At 42.1% G+C, this 23618-nt stretch overlaps 3 protein-coding genes and 1 pseudogene across 6 annotated transcripts in view; 2 read left to right on the forward strand and 2 right to left on the reverse strand.

Moving 5' to 3' along the window:
* MAPKAPK5 (MAPK activated protein kinase 5) overlaps positions 1–15300 on the forward strand; it is a 46452-nt gene extending 31152 nt beyond the window's left edge. The window contains exons 8-14 of one of the 3 annotated variants that reach the window (XR_010836859.1): positions 3730–3810; positions 6263–6450; positions 8354–8474; positions 11016–11146; positions 11410–11554; positions 12891–12995; positions 14855–15300. Coding sequence is in view for 2 of the 3 variants with exons in the window: in XM_067015007.1 (XP_066871108.1) it covers positions 3730–3810; positions 6263–6450; positions 8354–8474; positions 11016–11146; positions 11410–11531; positions 12891–12995; positions 14855–14949 (843 nt within the window). In the remaining variant the exon portion in view is untranslated. The remainder of the gene's footprint in view (positions 1–3729; positions 3811–6262; positions 6451–8353; positions 8475–11015; positions 11147–11409; positions 11555–12890; positions 12996–14854) is intronic. The other 2 variants (XM_067015007.1, XM_067015008.1) reach the window with 2 other exon arrangements.
* The window catches only part of TMEM116 (transmembrane protein 116), a 143933-nt gene continuing 123107 nt past the window's right edge, over positions 2793–23618 (reverse strand). The window contains exon 11 of one of the 2 annotated variants that reach the window (XM_067015013.1): positions 2793–7187. In XM_067015013.1, the coding sequence (XP_066871114.1) occupies positions 7089–7187 (99 nt within the window). In that variant the 3' untranslated portion in view covers positions 2793–7088. The remainder of the gene's footprint in view (positions 7188–23618) is intronic. The other variant, XM_067015010.1, reaches the window with a different exon arrangement.
* Positions 2917–3449, reverse strand: LOC131742576 (small ribosomal subunit protein uS5 pseudogene; annotated as a pseudogene).
* LOC131742539 (disintegrin and metalloproteinase domain-containing protein 1a-like) lies at positions 19415–22110 on the forward strand. Its single transcript, XM_059040524.2, has one exon. It carries the CDS (start codon positions 19415–19417, stop codon positions 21956–21958), a length of 2544 nt encoding a protein of 847 aa, XP_058896507.1. The 3' UTR covers positions 21959–22110.

Here is a 23618-nt window from a genome sequence, read left to right on the forward strand (position 1 = left end):
CGCCAGCTCCTTAGTTGTGGCTCGAGGGATCCTTAGTTGCGGCTTGCTGGCTCTTTAGTTGCAGCACATGGGCTCCTTAGTTGTGGCATTCATGTGGGATCTAGTTCCCTAACCAGGGATCAAACCCAGGCCCCCTGCATTGGGAGCATGGAGGCTTAACCACTGTGCCACCAGGGAAGTCCCCTGGACAGTCTTTTTAATTTTAGCCATTTTAGTGACTATGTAGCAGTATTTCATTGTGGTTTCAATTTGCATTTCCCTAATAACTAATGATATTGAGCATCCATGGTGCTTCTTTGCTGTCTGTATATTTTCTTTGGTGAAGTATTGGATCAGATCTTTTCCCCATATTTTAAATTGGATTGTTTATTTTCTTATTGCTGAATTTTAGAGTTTTTAAACATATTTTGGATATAAGTCGTTTATCAGATATATGCTTTGGAAAGATTTTCTTCCAGTCTGTGGCTTATCTTTTCATCCTCTTAACAGTGTCTTTTTTTTTCTTTTTTAAAAAATTGAAGCATAGTTGATTTATGGTGTTTCAGGTGTACAGCAAAGTGATTCAGTTACACACACGCACACACACACACACATATATATACTTTTTCAGATTCTTTTCCATTATAGGTTATTTCAAGACATTGAATATAGTTCCCTGTGCTATACAATAGGTCCTTGTTGTTAATCTATTTTATATATAGTAGTGGGTATCTGTTAATCCCAAATTCCCAATTTATCCCTCCCCCACTTTCCCCTTTGATAACCATAAGTTTGTTTTCTAAGTCTGTGAGTCTATTTCTGTTTTGTGAATGAGTTCATTTGTATCACTTTTTTAGATTCCACATGTAAGTGATATCACATGATATTTGTCTTTGTCTGACTTACTTCACTTACTATGATAATATCTAGGTCCATCCGTGTTGCTGCAAATGGCATTATTTCATTCTTCTTTATGGCTGAGTAATATTCTGTGTGTGTGTGTGTGTGTGTGTGTGTGTGTGTGTGTGTGTGTGTGTATCACATCATCTTTATCCATTCCTCTATCAATGGACATTTAAGTTGTTTCCACGTCTTGCCTATTGTAAATAGTGCTACTGTGAACACTGGGTGGCATATATCTTTTCAAATTAGTGTTTTCATCTTTTCCGGATATACGTCCAGGAGTGGGATCACTGGATCATATGGTAACTCTATTTTTAGTTTTTTAAGGAGCCTACATACTATTTTCCATAGTGGCTGCACCAGTTTACATTCCCACCAACAGTGTAGGAGGGTTTCCCTTGCTCCGCACCCTCTCCAGCATTTATTATTTGTAGATTTTTAAGAAATATTTATTTATTTGGTTGTGTTGGGTCTTAGTTGCAGCTTGCAGGCTCCTTAGTTGCAGCACTTGGGCTTTTTAGTTGCAGCAGGTGGGCTCCTTAGTTGTGGCATACGAACTCTTAGTTGCGGCATGCAAATGGGATCTAGTTCCCTGAGCAGAGATCGAACCCGGGCCCCCTGCATTGGGAGTGTGGAAACTTAACCACAGTGCCACCAGGGAAGTCCCTATTTGTAGACTTTTTGATGATGGCCATTCTGGCTGGTGTGAGGTGGTAACAACATCTTCTGAAGAGCAAAAGATTTTAATTTTGGTGTGAAGACCAATTTTTCAATTAAAAAAAAATTTTACAGATTCTGCTTTTGGTTTTTTATCAAAGAAATCTAACTCAAGATCACAACGATTTTCTGCTACAAGTTTTATAATTTTAGGCTTTACATTTAGGTCTGTGGATCCATTTTGAGTTAATTTTTGTATAATGTGTGAGGTATGGATCCAAGTTCATTTTTTAGCATTTGGATATCTAGTTGTTCCAGTACCATTTGTTGAAAAGCTATCTTTTCTCTACTGCATTGCTCTGAGCCTTTGTCAAAAATCAGTTGAATGTATATGTGTGGGTTTATTTTTGGATTTTCCACTCTGTTCCATTGATCTCTTTGTCTGTCTTTACACTAATACCATACTGTTTTGATTATTGACACTTTTTAATAATTTTTGAGATAAGGTAGTTTTAGCCCTCCAAGTTTGTTCTTCTTTTTCATAGTTGTTTTGGCTATTCAAATTTCTTTGCATTTCCATATGAACTTTAGAATTGGCTGTTTACTTACACCATCCGGATATCACATTCGTAGCATGCGGGTACTTTCCTCCTCAGCTCTGCATTCGCAGCCAGCTTCAAGGTGTTCCTTTTGTGAATAGACTCTCGTGGAGATGCCGCTGGAGACGGCCTCTGCTTCTCTGCTCTTTGAGAAGGCTGCTTTGAGGAACCTCTTACCGTAGCCTCTGCCAAGTACAGCCTTCTGCCTCTCTCAAATACTTACTTGCCTGGGACAGCTTGTCTTTCCTTTTGAGAAACATAGAGCCCCTTTTCCTACAAAAAAGCATGCTGGGATTTTGACGGGTTTTTATTTTTTTTTCGGTATGCAGGCCTCACACTGTTGTGGCCTCTCCCGTTGCGGAGCGCAGGCTCCGGAAGCACAGGTTCAGCGGCCATGGCTCACGGGCCCAGCCGCTCCGCGGCACGTGGGATCCTCGCGGACCGGGGCACGAACCCGTGTCCCCTGCATTGGCAGGCGGATTCTCAACCACTGCGCCACCAGGGAAGCCCTGACGGGTTGTTTTAAACATATAGTTCAGTATGGGAGCAGTGACTTCATAACAATATTGAGCCCTCTGACCCATAAGCCAGCTGTATTATTCCATTTATTTATTTATTTACTTATTTATTCCATTTATTTTTGTCTTTGGTTTTGCTCAACAATATTTGTATAGTTTTCAGTGTACAGGTCTTTCACATCTCTTTTTAGATTTATTCTTAATTTTTTTATGCTCTCATAAGTGGTATTTTCTTTTTCAGGTTTAATTAATTCACCTTATTATTCTTGTGTGAAAACACGAGCCTTGTGCAACACAAGATGGTCAATGAATTGCTGATAGGGAGGCTTGGTGAGCACAGTCCCCTTTGAGAGGTCAGGCGTAAGATAGCTGTAGGTCTTAGAGGTGGCATCGAAGGTGGCCTTGGTAAAGTTGCCCAAGGAGGCAGTGCAGCTGCTAACCAAGGTGTAACAGTTTTCAGTACCTGCTGTCAGCAGCAGCTTTGTGGCCACGAAAGCCAAGACAATAGCAGTGGAGCTGGGTGCAAGGATGAAGCATACCAGCAGAGAGCTGTAGTATCCTGTCACCTTCAAGGAACTGTATGGGGTTTGCCAATCTTGTGTTCCCAGGAGTCCCATTACCCATGACAGCAGAGAGGTTGGCCAGGAGGATGGACCTGTGGATGGCAGTGGTTACCTCCTTGGAGCACTTAACACCCAGACCCATGTGACTATTACAGTCCCTCATGGCAACAAATACCTCGAACCTGAACTGCTGGCCAGCACCATTCTGCTTTCACTGCTTTCAAAGGCATAAGGGACTCCCCTAGGAAAAAGTAACCTCAGATCGAGAGGAAGAAGAGAGAAATCTCCTTCAGGGACTTAATCTTCATGTCCTTGACCGAGGCAAACACTGATAAATTGCTGATTGCAAGAGAGAAAAAGGTTTTTGAAAGTATTTATGTAGAGTTTGTTTCAGCTGTTGATTGTTGACTGCCAGGGACTACCCTCTTCAGCCTTCCAGCAGTCTGTCTCAAGCTGCAGGTCGCTGGTGTGACTTTCAGTAAACTGTCCCCTTTGGTATAACTCTGACAGGTACTGGAGGCACAGAGAAGGCATCAGAAGGAGAAATCTGGCATCATACCTACCTCGCCAACACCCTACACTTATAACAAGGTAGGAGAGGAGATACTAATCTTTACCCCTTGGGTGTAGCTCCTATGAGGTGTTTGTGGCCCTCTGGGAAGGTGGCAAATTCCATTCTTATCCCTTAATATTGCTGCCCAAGAGGCTGAAAGCAGCCACATATGCAGAAGAGTGGAATTCAAGTATTTGATGAAATAAGATTCATACCAGTTTAGGTTTTGCAGCAGGAACCAAAGGCTATAGTCACCTGGAGGTTATTTATTTGGCTAGCTGTACAGTCCACTGATCACATTTAAAAGATATGTTTGTCTTGCTTTTTTGAGGTGGAGGCCATTTCAGAGAATATTATTTGTCCATTTATGGTGCCATTCATTCTAACCCCATAAAATGCCCGACTTAGAACAGTGTCTATTACACATAGCAAGTGCTCCCAAGTGTTACCTGGTACTTCATAGTTCTTAATCAGTAGCCTACACATCAAGCTTCTCTGTCCTAAAGTATGAGAGGTTTAAGGCCTCTTGAAACAGGTCCTAGAGGTCCTGGAGTCACTGAGTAGATCAGAAAAAAATGATCCTGCTTGGGGACTCCAGGTGATATAGATGGTAGAGAGGGAGCTGAGGATGGCAGAAAGGCAGGCCAGCTCCTCCTGGTCCCACATCTTTAGAGGGCCCCACATATTCCTAATGCATGTGCGTGTACACGTGCAGGCATACATATCGAAGAACACACAGGCTTCTGTGGCACTCAGGACCCTCCACTTGCATTGGCACTGGCACAGCATGAGCAGAACTCTAAACAACTACTTTCACGATTAACACGTGTTAATCATCCCCAAGTAAGAACTGCTCCACACCATCCTGATCTACTTGCAAAACTGTAGGCAGCTGTGCCCTTATATAGTGAAGGTTGGAAGTGAGGGCTGTGCTGATTATAGTCAGTCAGAAACTGCTTCCTGCAGGCAGGAATTGAGTGGTAGAAGCACTTAGCTAACAGAGATATTAATTTACTTGATACGGTCTTCTCATCATGAATACAATGGATCCTTGTGTGATATATTATTTCCCAGTACTATTTTTTTCTCCTCTTCCTGTTCCATTATGTGAATCTAGTGGTGTTTGTGAATTAGCATGGCATTCATAAAATTTACACTCCACAGATGAGTAATATATTGAAATAAGTTCATATTACTTTTGAATGTATATATATGTTGGTCTAGTTATAATCTTTATATTGGCAACTAAGTGAACACTGACTGCTACATTTGCAAATAATTTTTTAAATAAAAATAATGTAAAAAGATGTAGTTAAATTTTCAAAAGTTAAATAAATACATCAACCTTAATTAAAAAGAAAATGAGGCAGTAGGCCAGGTGACTTGCTGTGACTCTACCACCATTCAGCTGTATGATGTTGGTTGGTGCACTTAGTTTCACTCTTGACAAATGACCTTAGAGATGACAAGATCTCTGTAGTATCAGTTTCCTCATGTGAACTATTTTTTAAGATTTCTCTTCACCTCTATAATTTTATAAGTATGTTCTACAGCATGGGTCATGTCATCTATAAATGTCTACTAGTATGATGCCAAGACGTGGCTGAGAGTACCTGAGACACCTCATTTTCCAGGCTTCACTCAGAGCAGCGCACAGCTGTGGTGTGAGGAGCATGTGGCCACAGTGGCAGGTTCCCTGGGCTGCCTTTCTCAGGTGGACACTGCTTTTGTCCTGCAATTCAGGAGGGGCTTGGGTTGAAGCCTCTGAGGACCCGGTTTCCGAGGCAGGTAGAGCTACATTTAATTAATATAGGAGTCCTTTATTAATAAGCATGCTGTGACTACAGGCCATGAAATCACCTTAATATCTACAGACATGGTAGTTGGTGGCAGTTTTGTTTCGTTCAGAATATCTTCCCCAAGAATGGTCTTGCAAATGGGCACAGTGAGTCCTTCATGGCCAAAGGATTGCTTTTAGCCTCCTGTTTTTCCCTGCAGTGCCTATCCCTAATCTTTGTCAGACTGCTTTGGGCCTTTATAAAATGACTTGTGCTGTTTTATAGAGTCAGCCCACCTGTGTCCTAGCTGCTTTGTCCCTGCACCCTCAGCCCTGCCCAGGCGGACAGAGTAAATGTTTCACAACCAGCTGGCTTATATCTATCACTTTTCTGGCTGGGGACAAAGTATCCTACATCTGTACCCAATAATCAGATAGCAGCTTGGGCCTAAGCAATGAGAATAAAAGTCACTATTTTACCCCAGACTGGCCTTGTATAAATGGTGTGCATATGTGTAGTGTTGATAGCACGTAACAAATAAGGAGAGAATGGTTAATTCTCTTAAGACTTCCTGAAGCTTTTACAGTCTCTGTGAAGTGATTCTTGGAGATATCAGCCTGTGTATATCAGGGGCTGTTTCTGGGTCAGTCCTAGGGACTTTATTTTAGAGCTGTGCCTCTGCTGTGAGTGACCATGTTCTTTTTGCTTTCAGAGCTGTGACTTGTGGTCCCTAGGGGTGATTATCTACGTGATGTTGTGCGGATACCCTCCTTTTTACTCCAGACACCACAGCCGGACTATCCCAAAGGATATGCGGAGAAAGATCATGACAGGCAGTTTTGAGTTCCCAGAGGAAGAGTGGAGCCAGATCTCAGAGATGGCCAAAGATGTTGTGAGGAAGTGAGTCCCCAGGCCACTGCGGGGGGAGGCCAGGGAGGCCTTAAAAGTGGTGGAACACAAAGGAATGTTGGGTAAAGGAAAGTCATTTGTTTCCCAGGCATGCTCCTTCTCATTTTAGCACACAGAAAATTTTCCCTGGAGCCTGAGATGAGAATTCTCAGTGTCCCCACCTTGGTGAAACTGGAGCTTTGCTCCCTCCTGCTGCACTCCTAGAATTTGTCCTTAGGGTCGAATCCAGGTCCCTTGGCGGCCATTGTATCTGTGAGCATTAATTTAGGACCTTAAATGATAACCCCCCTGGTGTACCCTTCCTGCACGGAGGCCGGTCATTTGGGACAGACATGATTCCAGGAACTGAACTGGAGTGCTAAAATGACCATGATGCTTTTGGCTTTTCATTCCTTAGCTGCTGTGGGAGCGTGTGATTGGTTGTGCAGGGCCTAGACCCCACCTCCTGCCCTTCCTACTGCTAGTTGGTTGCTCTGGTGTCTATTAAGATGGAAAGATTTAGAAGAATTAGGGCTAGTGAATGGATGATGGAGACTTGACATTCAGAGTCCTTTGGAGAAATTAGCTAGAGCACTAAGAAAGAATCAGACCTAAATATGAGGTGTCTTCACTTTTTCTACCCACCTGTGTCAGGGGCTTAGCTGACTGGGACTTGGACGCTGTTCTGGTATTCCTACTGCTTGTTCTTCACTGAGTAATTTCTCCTCTTTTGGTTTCAGTTTCTTCATCTGTAATGGGATAAAGATAAGCATTAAAGGGGCAGTACCTGGGAACTGTCTCCTAATGGTACAGCTGTTTCTCTATGGAGATTACTCTCTTTTAGAATTGAGCTTGTTCTGTTGGTTAGGTATTTATGTATTCAAAAAGGGACTAGTTTCTAAAATATACAAGTGAAAGTTTTTTAGGAGGGTGGAGGCAATGTTTAAATCATCGTTTGTCTTCCTATGCTCTTTCCCTGCTGTATTCTCAGTTACTTAACCAAAATATCAGTATCCTCTAATTGGTCCTTTGCAGTTCTGTAGAATGTATTTCCTGTCCCTAGAACAACACTGATTATCTTCTTTCAGCATTGAGATTCTTTTCTAAATAATCCTTTCTTTAGAATCTGAAGCTGTTTGTTCACAATGATCCAGAAAGTTACAGAGAACATGAAAGAGCAAGTAGGCATGTTGTCCTGACTCTGGTGTTTGGAATGGGAGGCTATGTATTTGGAAGAAGGTGCTGTAAGAGGCCCAGGGAATATGCTGGGGTGAGCTAGGAATTGCATCAGGATAAATGTACAAGATGTAAAGAACTATGGTCAAAAAGCCGATGGTACAGAACAATACATTAGGCTTAGAAGGAAATGCCATCCCCTTCTCAGAGATTAGATTTTTAGCTTTTGAATGTCTTTGGAATAAAGGGTTCATGTCCTGCCAGATGGTGACATGTAAGAGTTTTATCACAAGTAGCAACCTGGATTTTCAGAACTGTATGACCCCTCGACTAATTTTACAGTCACTGTTAGCCAAAAGAGCACTTTGAGTCCCGTTTGGGAAATTACAGCCCACTGTCCTAGAAACATTAGTCTGGGGATTCAGTGTCTCAGGAACTGTAAGCCATATGTAAGATTACTTTACTGAACCTAGAACTCAGTCTGAGGTATCACTGGACTAAGCCTTTTCCTACCATTCTTATCTCAATTTATTTAGTATAGAAAGAACTGCCTAAGGACAGAGTGCCCTCACAACTAATGGTTAGGGACGAGAGCCTCACCTCTGTCCTGCAGATAGAAAGCCTAGGCTTGTAAGAGTTGGTGGAAAGTCAGAAGCTGGAGCTGGTTAGAGCCAGACCCAGGAACTTCCCGGCCTCTGGAAGCAACTGCATGGCAGCCCTGTTGGCATTTTCTCCACAGGCTCTTGAAGGTCAAACCAGAGGAAAGACTTACCATCGAGGGAGTGTTGGATCACCCCTGGCTCAACTCAACTGAGGCCCTGGATAATGTGCTACCCTCTGCTCAACTGATGATGGATAAGGTTTGAATGATGCTTATTTATTGGCCCAAAAGGCTGTGTTGGGAAGGAATGCTGAGGCTTGACTCAATGAGGGGTTAAAGGCAAAACAATGCAGAGCACACAGTCTTTTTCCAGAGAAACATCTCTGGTCTTCCAAAGATCAGGATTGGAAAGAAAGAGATTATTTCCATAAAAGACCAGATCAAGGCCTGGTAAATACACTAAGGCAACACTCAAAGGACTATCCTCCATATTTGTGCTATGGGGTTGGGGGCACAGAGCAGTATCAGACAGCATTCTTTTGCCCAAGGAGTTTAAACAAGACTGGTTGGAAAGACCAATAAACACAAAACAAAGAGGGAACATTTTCAGACATCAGAGCTTTTGCATGCTAAATTTTCTGTGAATGCTATGGAAATTCAGAAAAAGAGAACATCTTTGAAGGGCTGTAATTAGGGAAGGGTTCCCAAAGAGAAGGCAAAAACCATCACAATTATTAACTATTGTGTGGCATTTTTTAACCCCTTTACATGTTTAACCCCTTTACATGTAATGAAGCCTGACTTCATTGATGGGAAGCTGGTAAAATGGGTGTGGCAGGCCTGGCTTTGAAAGTAGACAGAGGGGTTTAAGTCTTAGTAGGACATAATTGAGAGGCTATTGTAGATTTTTGAGAAGAGATTTGCCACAGGGAAGGTATTTAGGGATGGTTAGTCAGACCTGCAGACTTGCCAACCTAATACTTCTACAATAATCTAGAAGCTGAGAAGCTGCTCTAGGAGCAGAGAAGTAGAGGTGAATGAATAGGTTCAATATTTTTGAAGACAAATTTCTACAATTTTTGGTGACTGACTAGATATAAGGGGACAGTGGGTGGCATATCTGGTGACACCATTGACAGAGGGAAATCAGGAATGAGGCTGGTTTTGGGTGAAGGGAAGTGTCTTAGGTTTTAGATATTGTTTAATGTGGTAGATAGATGTGTGGTGTGGAATCAGAGTGTGGCTGAGAGGGAAAGGCAGTGACACAGACTTGAGTGTTACTGACTTAGAAGGGACGGAGTTGAAATGTAAGCGAATGGGAAAAAAGAATGCTAAGACCTCCTTTATTTTAGTTGGAGTATGAGAGAGAAAGGAGAGCTAGAAGGAACAGAGTTTTCTGCTATCTCTGATTTGTGTGCAGTTGTCTTCCTGGTTTAAATGTGCCCAGTAGTCAAGAAATGGTTTGTTTGGTCAGTCCAAAATACAAAAGGATTACTTATACCCTCTGCTTGTCAGCAATTGAGTGTTACAGTGTGACTTTCCTCAAGATCTTGAAATAAAGAAATAAGATTGCCTTCTGGAGTTACTTTAAGATTAGTGTATAATGAAGCCAAGTATGGCTATGCAAAATCTTCTTAATGAGGAAGAGTAGCTCCTGGGCCTATAAGATGGAACTGCAATGTGACAGTGTATTCCCATTTTTAAAGAAATGATGTGGTCAAGATGCAGGCTGGTCAACTTTGGAAGTGTAGAAAAAATGTCCACATGTGCAGAAGCTGAATAGTGTCCATCTAAGCTGTGCCGAAGAGATGGAGCCTGAGCTCACAACCTTGAGGTGTTCCCATCTTTTTGATTGGGCTATCACGGATAAGAAGGAAATAGATTCAAGGGTCTGGGGGCGTGTAGCCAGGCCAGTTAGCATAGTTCTCTTAAATGAGTTCAAACTCTTCCTGATCTAATTGCATGCTTACCAAGGAACTATTTTGTAAATTGTCAAATTTTGTTGTTGAAATTCAAACAACACAGAGGTATATGAAATAAAAAGCAAAAGTTCCCTTTCATTACCCTGCCCCAGTCTCACCCCTCAGAGGTGAGGTGACCTATGGCTTGATGTATTCTTCCTGATCTTTTTCTGGGGAGACACACACACACTCACAGAGTTTGTCTTTTTTTTTTTTTAATGCAAAAGTGGGATCGTCTCATTCTTACAAAGCTTTTTCTGATTATTTGCCTTCCCTTATTGGTCTGTCCATAGTGAGAGAACACACTGGTCATAAAGACAGACTTGAAGAGTGCTAGACCTTATGACAGTTATTTCTCATTGTAAATTAATTGACTGGCTTATAGATCAGTTTGTGAGGGTCTACTGTGCTCACCAGGTGAAATGCTTGGGGTTCTGAGCCATCAGGGCTAAGGTGACTGTCTACACCATGGGGGCAGTGAGTAAATGCCAGTCAGGGAGGCTTCTCAGGCAGCAGCCTGCTAGCTTTTCCCCTGCTGTACATGTATGACTCTCTTTACACTTGCCCTTGCCAATGACTATAAGCATGAGCCTTGTTAGTATTTCTTACTCGCATTTCTGTCCGCCCACAGGAAAGAAGGGCTAGCTGTTGGCCTGGTATTCCCTGGGCCCTGCTGATCCATGGAGAAGAGTCCCCTGCCTTATCAGAATTTGTATACTGCCAGCATAGAATGAAATTGCCTTCTTAGTTCTTTGAGATTCTCCTTCCCACTGTCTTAGACTGGCTTTTTAGGTGCCCAGAAATGAATGTGAAAAACTGATGACAGTGTTTGCATTCAGGCGGTGGTTGCAGGAATCCAACAGGCCCATGCGGAACAGTTGGCCAACATGCGAATCCAGGACTTGAAAGTCAGCCTCAAACCCCTGCACTCTGTGAACAACCCCATTCTAAGGAAGAGGAAATTACTCGGGTAACTGAGCTTATTTCTTCAATTCTCCCTCATGGCTGGTGTGGTTGAGTACAGGGTTCTGAAAGGTCAGCCAGGGGTCTGCCCCTTTTTGTCTCTTAAGAGAGTGGAAAGGATATGTTCTTTAAATAGCATCAGAAGTTGGAGATACTCTATAGTTAATTATTTATCTGAAAAATCTATTACTTATGTTTAGCGTTAACATCTGTTAAGAGTTGGGTTTGGGGGTCTCACCTTGTTATTACCTCTCTCCCAAACTTCTAAAGCACCAAGCCAAAGGATGGTGTTTATATCCACGACCGTGAGAATGGAGCCGAGGATTCAAATGTTGCCTTGGAAAAGCTCCGCGATGTGATTGCTCAGTGTATTCTCCCCCAGGCTGGTAAAGGTCACACCACTTATGAATGCTCTGTGCGTGTCTGTGTGTGTGCACGTGCACATGACTAAAGGAGTGGTTTCATTTGAAGTTGTCTGTTTCATCTTTGTGTTATAAGAAAATAAGTACATTATATAATTTGTGCCCACTGAAAAGAATGGACGGTGGGAACTCAGGAATGTGAGGCTCTGGCCCACCTTTGGTATCCTGTAAAATTTCTAGTTTCAGTTTAATTGCCAGTGTCAGACACAGCACGTAATTCTTTATTTTCCTAGTTTGTTAATGAGATTACAGGATAGAGGATGGAAAATGGAAAATGTGAACAGGGTCAGGATTAGGTTGGGAAGGTCAGGAAGGTTGGGAAACACCATATCCAGAGCCCTTAGAGTACAAGGCTGTCATTAACTTGTGAATATAAAGAGACGATCTCCCAAGTTCAGAAGTGGCCCTGGCTGCTACTTGTATCATGGGCAGGGTGGGACTTAAACAGAAGTCCTTTCAAGTGAGAGCTCTCTTTCAGTGTGTTCTCTTTCCGCCTAATGGGGTATGATGGGCTTTTCTCAGCAGATGAATGAGATGCTTCAAGTAGTAGGCCAGGAAACTGTTGAGTTGACCAGTCTTCCTAGATTCCTTGAGTTTTAAGGGAACTCACTAGTGTGCCTCGGGTAGCCTTCCAAAGTAAGAAATGAGCTTAGGAGAAAGAAGGTAGCCCACTCAGCCTTATTCTCCCTCCCTCTCATGGTCTCTTAAGTTAACCAGGTGCTTTTGCTCAGCAATAGTCTGACATCTTATGGGATGCCTATTTCCCATCCCCCAGTGCTAAGACTCTGGGGGCATCAGGGAATTTGTGTGAGGTGGTCAGAGCAGGAAGAGTTGAGAAACCAGAAGCAGTCTACATCAGTGGTCCTCAACCTTTTTGGCACCAGGGACTGGTTTCGTGGAAGACAATTTTTCCATGGACCGGGGGTGGGGGTGGGGGGGATGGTTTCAGGATGATTCAAGTGCATTACGTTTATTGTGCGCTTTATTTTTATTATTATTACATTGTAATATATAATGAAATAATTATACAACTCACCATAATGCTGACAGGAGGCAGAGCTCAGGTGGTAATGTGAGCGATGGGGAGTGGCTGTAAATACAGATGAAGCTTCCCTCACTTGCCCACCGCTCACCTCCTGCTGTGCGGCCCGGTGGTTGGGACCCCTGGTCTACATGTAATGTAGGGACTAGAAGTAATGATAGTCTGGTAAAGCTTGCACCTTTAATCATCACTTCTCAATAAGTTGGACATCATGTCCTTCCATCTCTGACACTAAAATCCCATGATGCCTCAGGAAAATGCAACTTCTTCTCCATCTTTATCAATAGGAGAGAATGAAGACGAAAAGCTGAATGAAGTAGTTCAGGAAGCTTGGAAGTATAACCGGGAATGCAAACTCCTAAGAGATACTCTGCAAAGCTTCAGCTGGAATGGTAGGAGCCTTAATTATGCCTTTCCCCAGGAATGCAGAGAAGTAATTGTGTTTAGAATATGTAGGATCTCTGGGGGCTGAGCTGGGACTGTTTTCAGGTAAAGTAGGGCTGGCGAGTGAGTGGAATACTGTGGGACAGGGGGTTAGCCCTACAGTAACTGCCCAGGCGTATCTGGACATCTGGCCCTTTCGCTTGTTTTCCAGAGTTCAAATGAATTATGTGTTGCAGATTCATTGCTGCAGAGCCCCTGTCACATACCACTTGGGCAAAAAAACAGATCTCAGAACTCCTTCCAGATACCTGAGCTGTTCACTGGGTCATTAAGGAGCAGTATACTCTCAAGGGGAGAAAGAGGGCAAAGTACCACAGAGTCCGCCCTGCTGATCTGCTTAGCTTAGAGAAGACCTGTTTCACTGAAGAGTAGAGAGTGCCAAATCTGCCGCTCTTTGAATTTTTTTCCCCACAGGCAAACAAGGTACAGGTGTGTTTTTTGAGCTGCTTTTGTATTGTCTTGCTACTTTAGCAGACTAAACTAGACTTAAGGTCTAGGATGCTCAGGGAAGGGAGCAAACTCATTGCCTAGCTTGATTCTTGGACATGAGAAATCCAAAGTGCTAGCCTGGCCATTCCCATACTTGGAGGAGATTAGCTTCCCTAGGATTTTTATTTTTATTTTTTTTAAGATTTTGAAATATCAATACAGAAAAGTGATCACATTTGAGGTATGCACATCTGATGAATTTTCACAAAGTGAACACCCTGTGTAACAAGCACCTAGAACATGTAGTGAAGCACGTGCCCTCTTTTAACTGCTACCTCCCTCCTCACAAGGGTAATTATGATCCCAGTTTCTAGCAGTATATATTAGTTTTGCCTGGTTTTATATTTTATATAAATGGAGTCAGAGAAGTCTATGTTCTTTTGTGTCTGGCTTCTTTTAGTCAAGACTGTATTTGTGAGATTTAACCATATTGTGTGTAGCAGCAACTCATTCTCATACAAATGTATGTAAATATATATATATTCTCTCCATATATATTTTTCTCCATATATATACACATATATATTTTTTGTATTTATATTTATCCATTCTACTGTTGAATGGACACATGGATTGTTTCCAGGTTTTGGTAATTAAGGAAAGCACTGCTACAAACACTCTTGTGTACATCTTTTATGAATATTTTAATGAACTCATTTCTCTTATGTATCTAGGATTGGAGTTGCTGGTTCATGGGGATATTCATCTGTTTGACTTCAGTAGGTACTGCCACCAGTTTGCCAAAGTGGTTGTACCAATTTACACTTCCACTAGCAGTGTTTGAGGGTTCTAGTTATTCTATGTCCACACCAACACTTGCTATTGTCTTTTTCATTTTAGTCATTCTGATTAATAAGTACTACTGGTATTGTGTGTCATTTTACTTTGCCCTTCCCTGATGACTATGAGCTTAAGCACGTTTTAATGTTTATTGGCCATTTAGATTTTGTTAAGTGCCTATTCATTTGCCCATTTTTCTATTGAGTTGTCTCTCTCTTATAGATGTGTAGGAGTTCTTTATATAGTCTGGATATGAGTTCTGTTGTAGACATACATATCACAAAGAACTTCTCCCTCTTTGTGGTTTCTCGCTGTGCTGTTGTACTGAACATTGGATTTTTATGGCCAGGTTAATAAGCTGCTCAGTTCTACTTGAAAAATGGGGGAGTTGAACTGCTTTTGATCAGTGTTGGTGATGGTTCCTCCACGGTGAGGGTGAATTTGACACTGGTGAGATGTACCTTATTGGGTCCCTGTCAAGAATCTTATCACCTCCCGAACAGTTTGGAGACTGACCTTTTTCTTTTTTGGGTTTCAGGTCGTGGATTCACAGATAAAGTAGATCGACTAAAACTGGCAGAAATTGTGAAGCAAGTGATAGAAGAGCAAACCACATCCCACGAATCCCAATAATGACAGCTTCAGACTTTGTTTTTTAACAAGTTGAAAATTTATTCATTAATGTATAAAGTAATTTGTATGTAAATTAATAAATCATAATTTCATTTCCACATTGCTTAAAGATGCTGTATAAATTTAGATACAGGATTTACTAATAGTATAGTTCATTTGTTTTTAAGAAAAGCTCAATTCCTAATATATTATTACTTTAGGATTGTTTAGTCATATGTGGTAAAGCTGACAGATGGTATTGTCAAGCAAAATTGTTTTATTTGTAATAAAGTATACAAAAACCATTTGCCAGTGGTAGGCAAAGGACCAACTATACTGACCTTTCTGCTTAGTAAACAGTTGAATCAAGTACTGTGGAATCTGGTTTCAATTGCCCTGTATATTTACTTTCTGCACTATCAATCAGTGGATTAGCTCTGGTTCCAAGAAATTTTTGTGGATCCATGTTGCAGACTGCCTGTTACAGGGTGCCACCTCCCATGATGGAAGAGGCAGGGAGTTGAGCCCTCATTTCTCTTATCCCTAATTCCCTAGAGAAGAGTGGTAATATCTCTTTTTTGTCATATTTTTTAAAAGGTATTGGTGCATTTCATAAATCTAATGGGATTCTCTATTGAGTTTATTCTTTTCATGTTTAACCAGAGCTTCAGCCCTCCCACCTCCTTTGAGATTCTACTTTGTCTTCTCCCTCTCCTGCAGCCCTCACCAGGCTCCATTGCTTCTTATCTCCTTTTCCCTGTTCTTCTGGGCCCTTTTATGGGATGATTTTTCTGAAAAAGTTACATATCATAAAAACTGGACTATTGGGTTAGCATCTAAAGATGGTCCAAGTTTTTTCTCTTAAAGCTACCCTTTTTCTCTAACGTTTCTGTTTGGATTTCATGGTGGCATCCCCTGGGCTGCATGTATTTTATTTAGCACCCTTCATTTTCAGGAAGCATGGTTCTGGCCCAGAGATCAGATACTTGAATAGAAAACAAGGTTGGGTGCTTTTCTGCTTTGCTGTTGTACATATGGGCTTCCATAACAAACCATTTTTATTTATTTTTTTAGCAGTTCTTGATTGGTGGTTCTTTGTTGGTAAATGGGAGAGCTAGTAGGCCAACTCCAATTCACAGAGGAGAAGAAAAGGATCAGTTGGCTCAGTTATTCAGTTTCATCCCATCAAATTCTCTTCAATCAAAATCAACCCCACAGAGCTCACTTATTTTCTAACTCTTCCACTTTGCTGAGTTATGTCTTCAGGGTGACATTTGGTTACTATGTCCCATATGTGTGTGAATGACTGTAGGAATATATGATAAAAACATTAAGTATCTCTTAGAAATTACCTTATACATTGGATCCCTTTTACTTTGGAGAGTTTTAAATTCAAGGCATTTTTTGAGGTAAGGCTCACTAATCTTCGGTGATTGATAACTGCTACAAATGGATACCCTGTAAGGAGAATTCAGTACTTTTAAACATGGCAAAATCTAACAGGCAGCAGAAAAAAACAAAATTTTTCTTATTTACTAACCAGAAAACTTAGCCGAGAGTTGAATTAAGGGTTGAATTATTCTGTTTTTCAGTGAAATGCAGTCTTACAAATCAAAATCACTTCTTACAATCAGGAAAAACTCTGCACTTGTTTCTGGAACAACTGAATACCTGTTATTTTTCTTATCTTAGGGCAGAGGTTCAGTGTTAGCTTGGGAGAGGAAGGCAGTAATTAACTTTGTTACTCTTCTTTTTCTTCAGAAGAATCTTCTAGCACACCCAGTCTACCATTAACTTCTCAAATTTGTTATCTGGGTGTCTTCTAGAGGCTCAAGATGATTTCCTTCACTGTGTGGTGAATTTTAGGCATGATCTAAAAGGGTATCCAAAAGATTCCTCCTTTCACTCTGAGCAGCAGTTGCCCATGTTTCTTTAGTCTGAATTAAACTGGCCGTGAACATGAGTGCTGTGTCCAGACAGGTCCATGCTGAACGTTTGTGAATACCATGGAGGATGCTCTAGCTGTTGTAACTCAAAAGTGGGCCCTATCCTACAGAGAGCTCCTTGACAAAACAACAGCTTCCAAAAGACTCAGCACTGTTTGGTCTTTAAAGTGGAGTTTTGTTTATGGAATTTGTTTGTAGGCCAGTAGCAAATTCTGCTTTAACTTTACCAGTCAGGTTTACTAATAAAACATTCGCATGTACTGGAAGTGAAACAAAATCATCCTTGTCTCTTTTGGCCAGTCTAATGCCTGTACCTGCAGAAAGTTCACACTGTAAGAACACTTCTCGTAGGCAGGAGGTTAGCGTCTTCAGTTTTCCTACATGATTTGCTAACCCTCTGCTTACTATAAAACCATTACTTATCACTCACCTTTAGACTTTACCATAGTTATTAATCTGCTTGATGCGAAACAACTTTTGTATTTTTCTGGCTAATGTATTGTATAAGCTATAGGAGAACACCCGTCAGAAATTTGTTGTCTGAAACCTAGATAGGAGGAACTGCTTTTTAAAAAGAGTTTTGGTTTTGTATTCATTTGAGATAGAACAAGTTGAAGGAATTATTGGTTGAAGAAGAAGTCAAATGATTTAAATCACATCTTGTGTGTGAATGCTTGCGTGCGTGTGTATTTATTGAAGAAAATGTGTCTCAATTTGAGAACTGGAAAATTGGATATTTGATTTTAATTATATTTTTATTTATTTAAAAAAGTAGAAGTGGTCTTTCATTATTGATTTTTTTGTCCCACAGAATGACTTAAATTTTCCCTGCCTGTTTGGTTAAGACACAGGGGAACATCTTAAATCTGTGATAATTGCCAAGTTACATAAGTTTAAGAGGCTTTCCTCTTACACAGAACACAAGGAGAAAAGAAATCCAGCTGGAAATCATTTCACCATTATTTTATTGCTGTAAATTTTTTAATGTGTTTGTGATACGATGGTATTGATTTTATTGCTAGATGCGGATGATTAATTTTTTCATCTGTATTAGGAATTAAATATTATTAATTGGGGATAATGAATTGATCTACTCTCATGCTTACATCTGAGATCTTGTAGCACTATTCCATTCTTTTTTGAATTATATAGGGCATTTCTCCATTTTTGTGTGATACTTATAGCCATAACCCTTATTTTGAAGGTTTTATATTGTAGATATTTGACTTAATATAAAATTATTTTTATGCAAAAGATGTAGAGTCTTTAGTTCATCTTAGGATGCATAGGAGAATAACTGGGCAAGGAATGTGGTTAAATAGGGCTTTTTTCCTTTTAAATTTATACTGCTAAATACACCAGGAGATCAACATCAAAATCAAATCCAGGGCTTCCCTGGTGGCGCAGTGGTTCAGAGTCCGCCTGCGGAGGCAGGGGATATGGGTTCGTGCCCCGGTCCGGGAAGATCCCACATGCCGCGAAGCGGCTGGGCCCGTGAGCCATGGCCGCTGAGCCCGCGCGTCCGGAGCCTGTGCTCCGCAACGGGAGAGGCCGCAACAGTGAGGGGCCCGCGTACCGCCAACAAACAAACAAACAAAAAAATCAAATCCAAGGGCTTCCATAGACATTACAGTTCAATTTTAGTTACAAAAGCAAAGAAGTCTTTAAAAAGTTCTTATACAGTCCATTTTTATTTTCTTGATGAAATGGTAACTAGATACCTGGTTAATCAGAGTTTAGTTTTATTCCAGACTTCTTTTTTATGTTGGGAGGAATTGAACTTTGATCTTAGTCACTTGTAAGTCTCCATAGTGAAACTGAACTCCTTTCATTTAACACTTAGTATGTTTGTGCATTAGGAAAACTTATTAGAGGAAAATTATGTTTATAAGCAGACACAAAGCAGCTAAACTCATCTGTTATGAACAAAAGTTAATGAGGGAGAATTTGTGTATCCACATACAAGTTTTCTTGAATTAAGGGAGAAAAACCAGACCCTGACAAAGAAGGGCTGGACTGAAAAGCAGTACCCTCAATACTACAGAAATGAGGAAAAGAGGTAATGTGCAACAGAGAACTTTGTCCTGCTCTGAGATCCCCGAAGAATCCCCATCCCCTCCCCCCTGACCTCCTGCCAGAATGTTGGGTTTCAAAGAATGTGCAGATTAACGGATATCAGGAGTAGTGTGGCCCTGGGCTGAGGATAAGGATAATTTACCTGAGTAACAGTCCTGGCTGAATCATTACAGGCCTTCTACTTGGTATATCTCTGTGTAAGCGTAAAGGGAACTTAGCCAAGGAGCATTAAAACCATTGCTGTTGGAAGGAAGTCATATAGTAACGAAACTGCTGAAGGCCAAGAGAGAAAAGCAAGAACGGAAACAGCCCCAAGGTCTGTAAGACTCAGAGTTGGGCAGTACCCACCCTTTATGAAGCCAGCATAGATCTGAAGTGAATACCTGTGACGGAGGGTCTGCGTGTCAGGGAAAGCTGCTGCTGCTGGACACAGGCCCTGCATCATCAACTGATTTACTAGGGCCATGACAGTGGCAGCGTCTGTGACACACTCTGCCTCTATACTGCCTTCTCTATGGAAAAACCAAGTGGCCTTGAAGGAGGGTAAGATAAAGTTTCAGACTTGGGCTCAGCAGAAGAGGGACATGAGGCTGGGGCCAGTGCCAGGATCTTCATGTTTCAGTTTGAGGATTGTGTTGCTGTTGGTGATTTCTCTGCCAAGCTTGTACTGTGACCTGGGATCAGTACATTACTCTTTCTATGAAACAGTCACCCCCAAGAGTCTGACAGTGGAAGGAAGGGAAGACCAAGTGGAAAAGCTCTCCTATGTGCTATTTATGCAGGGCCAGAAGCAGCTGATTCACCTAAAGGTGAAGAGAGACTATTTTGTGAATAACTTTCCAGTCTTCAGCTACCACAATGGCATCCTGGGGCGAGAAATGCCTTTCATCTCACATGACTGTCATTATGAAGGCTACATAGAAGGAGTCCCAGGTTCTTTTGTTTCTGTCAACACCTGTTCAGGCCTCAGGGGCGTCCTGATTAAGGAGGAAAAATCCTATGGCATTGAGCCCATTCACTCTTCAAAACGGTTTGAACATGTGCTGTACACCATGGCCCATGAAGCTCCAGTCTCCTGTAGTGTCACTTCCAATGACAGCCAAGTGGCATTCACCAGCCGGCAACAAGAGAGCAGCAAGCCTCGCAGTCGGCAGGTGCCATCCTACTTGTGGTCACACACCAAGTACGTGGAGATGTTTGTCGTGGTCGACAACCAGCGGTTCCAAATGTGGGGCAGTGACGTCAATGAGACAGTCCAGAGAGTAATGGACATCATTGCCCTGGCCAACAGCTTCACCAGGGGAATAAACACAGAGGTGGTGCTGGCTGGAATGGAGATTTGGACTGAGGGGGACCTCACAGAGGTCCCAGTGGACCTGCAAGCTGCGCTCAGGAATTTCAATAGCTGGAGACAAGAGAGGCTCTTCCATCGTGTGAAGCATGATGTTGCCCACATGATCGTTGGACACCATCCTAAAGAGGATACGGGGCAGGCATTTCTCAGCGGTGCCTGTTCAAGTGATTTTGCAGCAGCCGTTGAGTCCTTCCATCATGAGGATGTCCTCCTGTTTGCAGCACTCATGGTCCACGAGCTTGGGCACAACTTCGGTATTCCGCATGACCATTCGGCCTGCGTTTGTAAAGATAAACCCTTTGGCCTCATGCGTGAAAATATCACTAAAGAAAGTGGCTTCAGCGACTGCAGCTCTGACTTCTTCTACCAGTTCCTCTGGGAACACAAAGGGGCCTGCCTATTTGACAAGCCTGGGCACAAAGGCCGCTTACGGAGGGAGTCCCGCTGTGGAAATGGTGTTGTAGAAGAGGAGGAGCAGTGTGACTGTGGTTCTGACTGTGACAGTCACCCGTGCTGTGACCAAACATGTAGGCTGAAGGAGAATGCAGAGTGTAGTGATGGACTCTGCTGCGTTAAATGCCAACTGAAATATAAGGGATTCATGTGCCGTCCTGCTTTGGGGGAGTGTGACCTCCCAGAGTATTGTGATGGTTCCTCTGGAGAATGCCCCATAGACAGCTATAAGATAGATGGTACAATGTGTGACAGAATTCACTATTGCGCTGGAGGTCGCTGTAAGAACCCTGATAATCAATGCATGGATATATATGGATTCTCTGCAAGGTCTGCCCCAGAAAACTGTTACATTTCAATGAACAGAAGAGGGGACCAGTTTGGAAACTGTGGTATTACCAACTCACCTAGGTTAAGATATTTGAAGTGTGTAGATGATAATATATTTTGTGGGAAACTTGTATGTACAAATGTTAGACAGGTACCACAAATCAAACCAAATCATACACTGATCCAGGTCGCTCATGAAGATGACTGGTGCTGGAGCATGGATGCCTATAACACTACTGATATCCCTGATGATGGAGATGTGCACACTGGCACTCTTTGTGCTCCAAACAAAGTCTGTGTAAATTACTCTTGTACTGATTACGCGGTGCTCAAGTATGACTGCAAACCCGCAGAAATGTGTAATGGGAAAGGAGTTTGCAACAATTTTAGGCACTGCCATTGTGAGGCTGGCTACGCTCCCCCTGACTGCAGAGGTCCAGGAGACGGTGGTAGTGTAGACAGTGGTCCACCTGGCAAACCAATTGAAATGCAAAGTGGAGGTGTAGGTGGCAGTTCTTTTCATCGTAGCATTGAGTTTAGAAATGTTGGCAAGCTAATTTTCATACTCCCTTCATTTCTTTTAATATTGTTGTTGGTTTTAATATTTTTCATTACCTTCAGGGCTGTAACTGAGTCAGTAGAGACCCTAGGGTGGACCTCGGAGGACAGTTCAGAGGAAACCACTAGTGAGGGATTCTTAACGGAGTTTCTACCAGTGGGGCTACGGGAGGAGGAGTCAGAAGAGAAGGACCAAGAAGAGGAGGCCCCCCCACCGGAGGAGGCCCCCTTGCCGCCGCTGGAGGCTCCCCTGCCACTGGAGGCAATGCCGCTGCCGCCGGAGGCCCCACCACCAGGAGAGCCAGCACCATAAGAGCAGGTGAAGGAAAAGGATAACCAAAGGCAGAAGTGTATTGGTGGAAGAATCCAAAAATATCGAATATCTCAAGCACTGAGTGGGAAAGAGGGGCTCAGAGAAGCAACGGTGAAGTGAGAATTGATGGCTCCTGTAGCTCTGACCAGGAATATATAGTCTACAGAAACATACTAACATGGGAACAGAGACGCCCCTGCTTTCAGTACTCATTTTAGTAATTTGGTTATGTATTCATATAAACTCATGTAAAATATTCTATATTTTTGCTTTTTTCCCATTTCATGAAACAATTTTATTTAAGCTCTTCTCATGAATCATACCTATCAATATCATCTTTCATTTGGGCCAATTTCTGATCTGAAATTACTTTTCAGGGCCTACCATCTTCCATCTACATTGTTTGATACACAGTATTACCTCTACCTATGACTATCACAGGGTCATTAATCCCACTCATAACCATTATCTTAAAAATATTATCTGCTGAGTAATCTAATTTGCCCCAAAAGTTGCTATTCACGAATAAAAGGTAATTTTAAATAAATAAAAAGCTATTTTAAGATGAAGTATCACTTCAGACTCCATACAGCCGAGTCCTTGAGGATTCTTTATTTTGGGGCTCTCTTGGAAGGGGCTACATCTGATCCAGGGTGGTCCGATCCCCCTGGGTCTGGACGCATGGGGGAAGGGGAGCAGCCTAGGCAAGAGACAACCTTGTCTAGAATGGAGTTCAATTGGAAGTATTAATTGTTCCTTCTTTTCTGTTTTTCTACTTCACTTATTATATTTATTTCTCATTTCCTTTTTAAGTTAACATATTGTTGACTGACAGTCCAAAGGAACAGAGCTTTGGAGGGTAGTCAATTGTCTGTAAAGAGAGCACAAAGCACATACAATATAACATTATGCATTCTGTGCAAGACACTGTGCTACTTTACATTTGTTGTCTTAATTTAATCCTCCCATCCACCCTATGAGACCTCCATCTTGTACATAAAGAAACAGAGACCAAAGACTTTTGCTCTAGAGCTGGTAAGGGGTGGAAGCTGCATACCGCCCCAGGTATGACTGAATCTACATTCGCCACTGCCTCGTGAGCCTGTTCCTTTAGTTAAAAAAAGTGAGCAGGAAGACAACTGACATGTCCTTAATTGCCCAGAACGTGGCTTCTCCCTCAGTGACTCTAATGAAACAGAAGCCTTACAAATGGATGTTGATCTCTATCATGAACCTACCACACTGTGTAGTCATGATCGATGAAAGAGTCTTTCCCCCGATTACATCCTGACATCATGGAGTGGCAGGTTTATATCCTATTCAGCTCTGAGGGCCCAGATCACCATAGGTGCTCAGTAAATGTTGACCAAGTGAATGACTTAACCAGGGCCAACCTTAAAATAGGAGGGTAACTTGTATGGATGCCCTTGCTAGTCCCTAGGCATGGCACAACCGAAACCTTGTTCAGGTGCAGTGCTGCTACAGGTTGAGTGTTTTGAGTCTTGGGGAAATTCCTGAGCATCAGTCCCTGATGGTACATTTGCTGAATCCCTCTTCTAACTGCCCAATCCTATGTGAGCAGAAAAGAGCAAACAAAAGGAGGACAAGACCTAGCCTCTGCTTTCAAGAAGCTTATGTTAATTACTTTTGGTGGAACAAA

The sequence above is a fragment of the Kogia breviceps genome, chromosome 15 (genome assembly GCF_026419965.1).
Source record: "Kogia breviceps isolate mKogBre1 chromosome 15, mKogBre1 haplotype 1, whole genome shotgun sequence".
NCBI classification, from domain to species: Eukaryota; Metazoa; Chordata; class Mammalia; order Artiodactyla; family Physeteridae; genus Kogia; species Kogia breviceps.

What these genes read in the sequence shown, in the direction of transcription:
- LOC131742539 (XM_059040524.2), top strand. Translation starts at nt 19,415, where the DNA reads ATGACAGTGGCAGCGTCTGTGACACACTCTGCCTCTATACTGCCTTCT.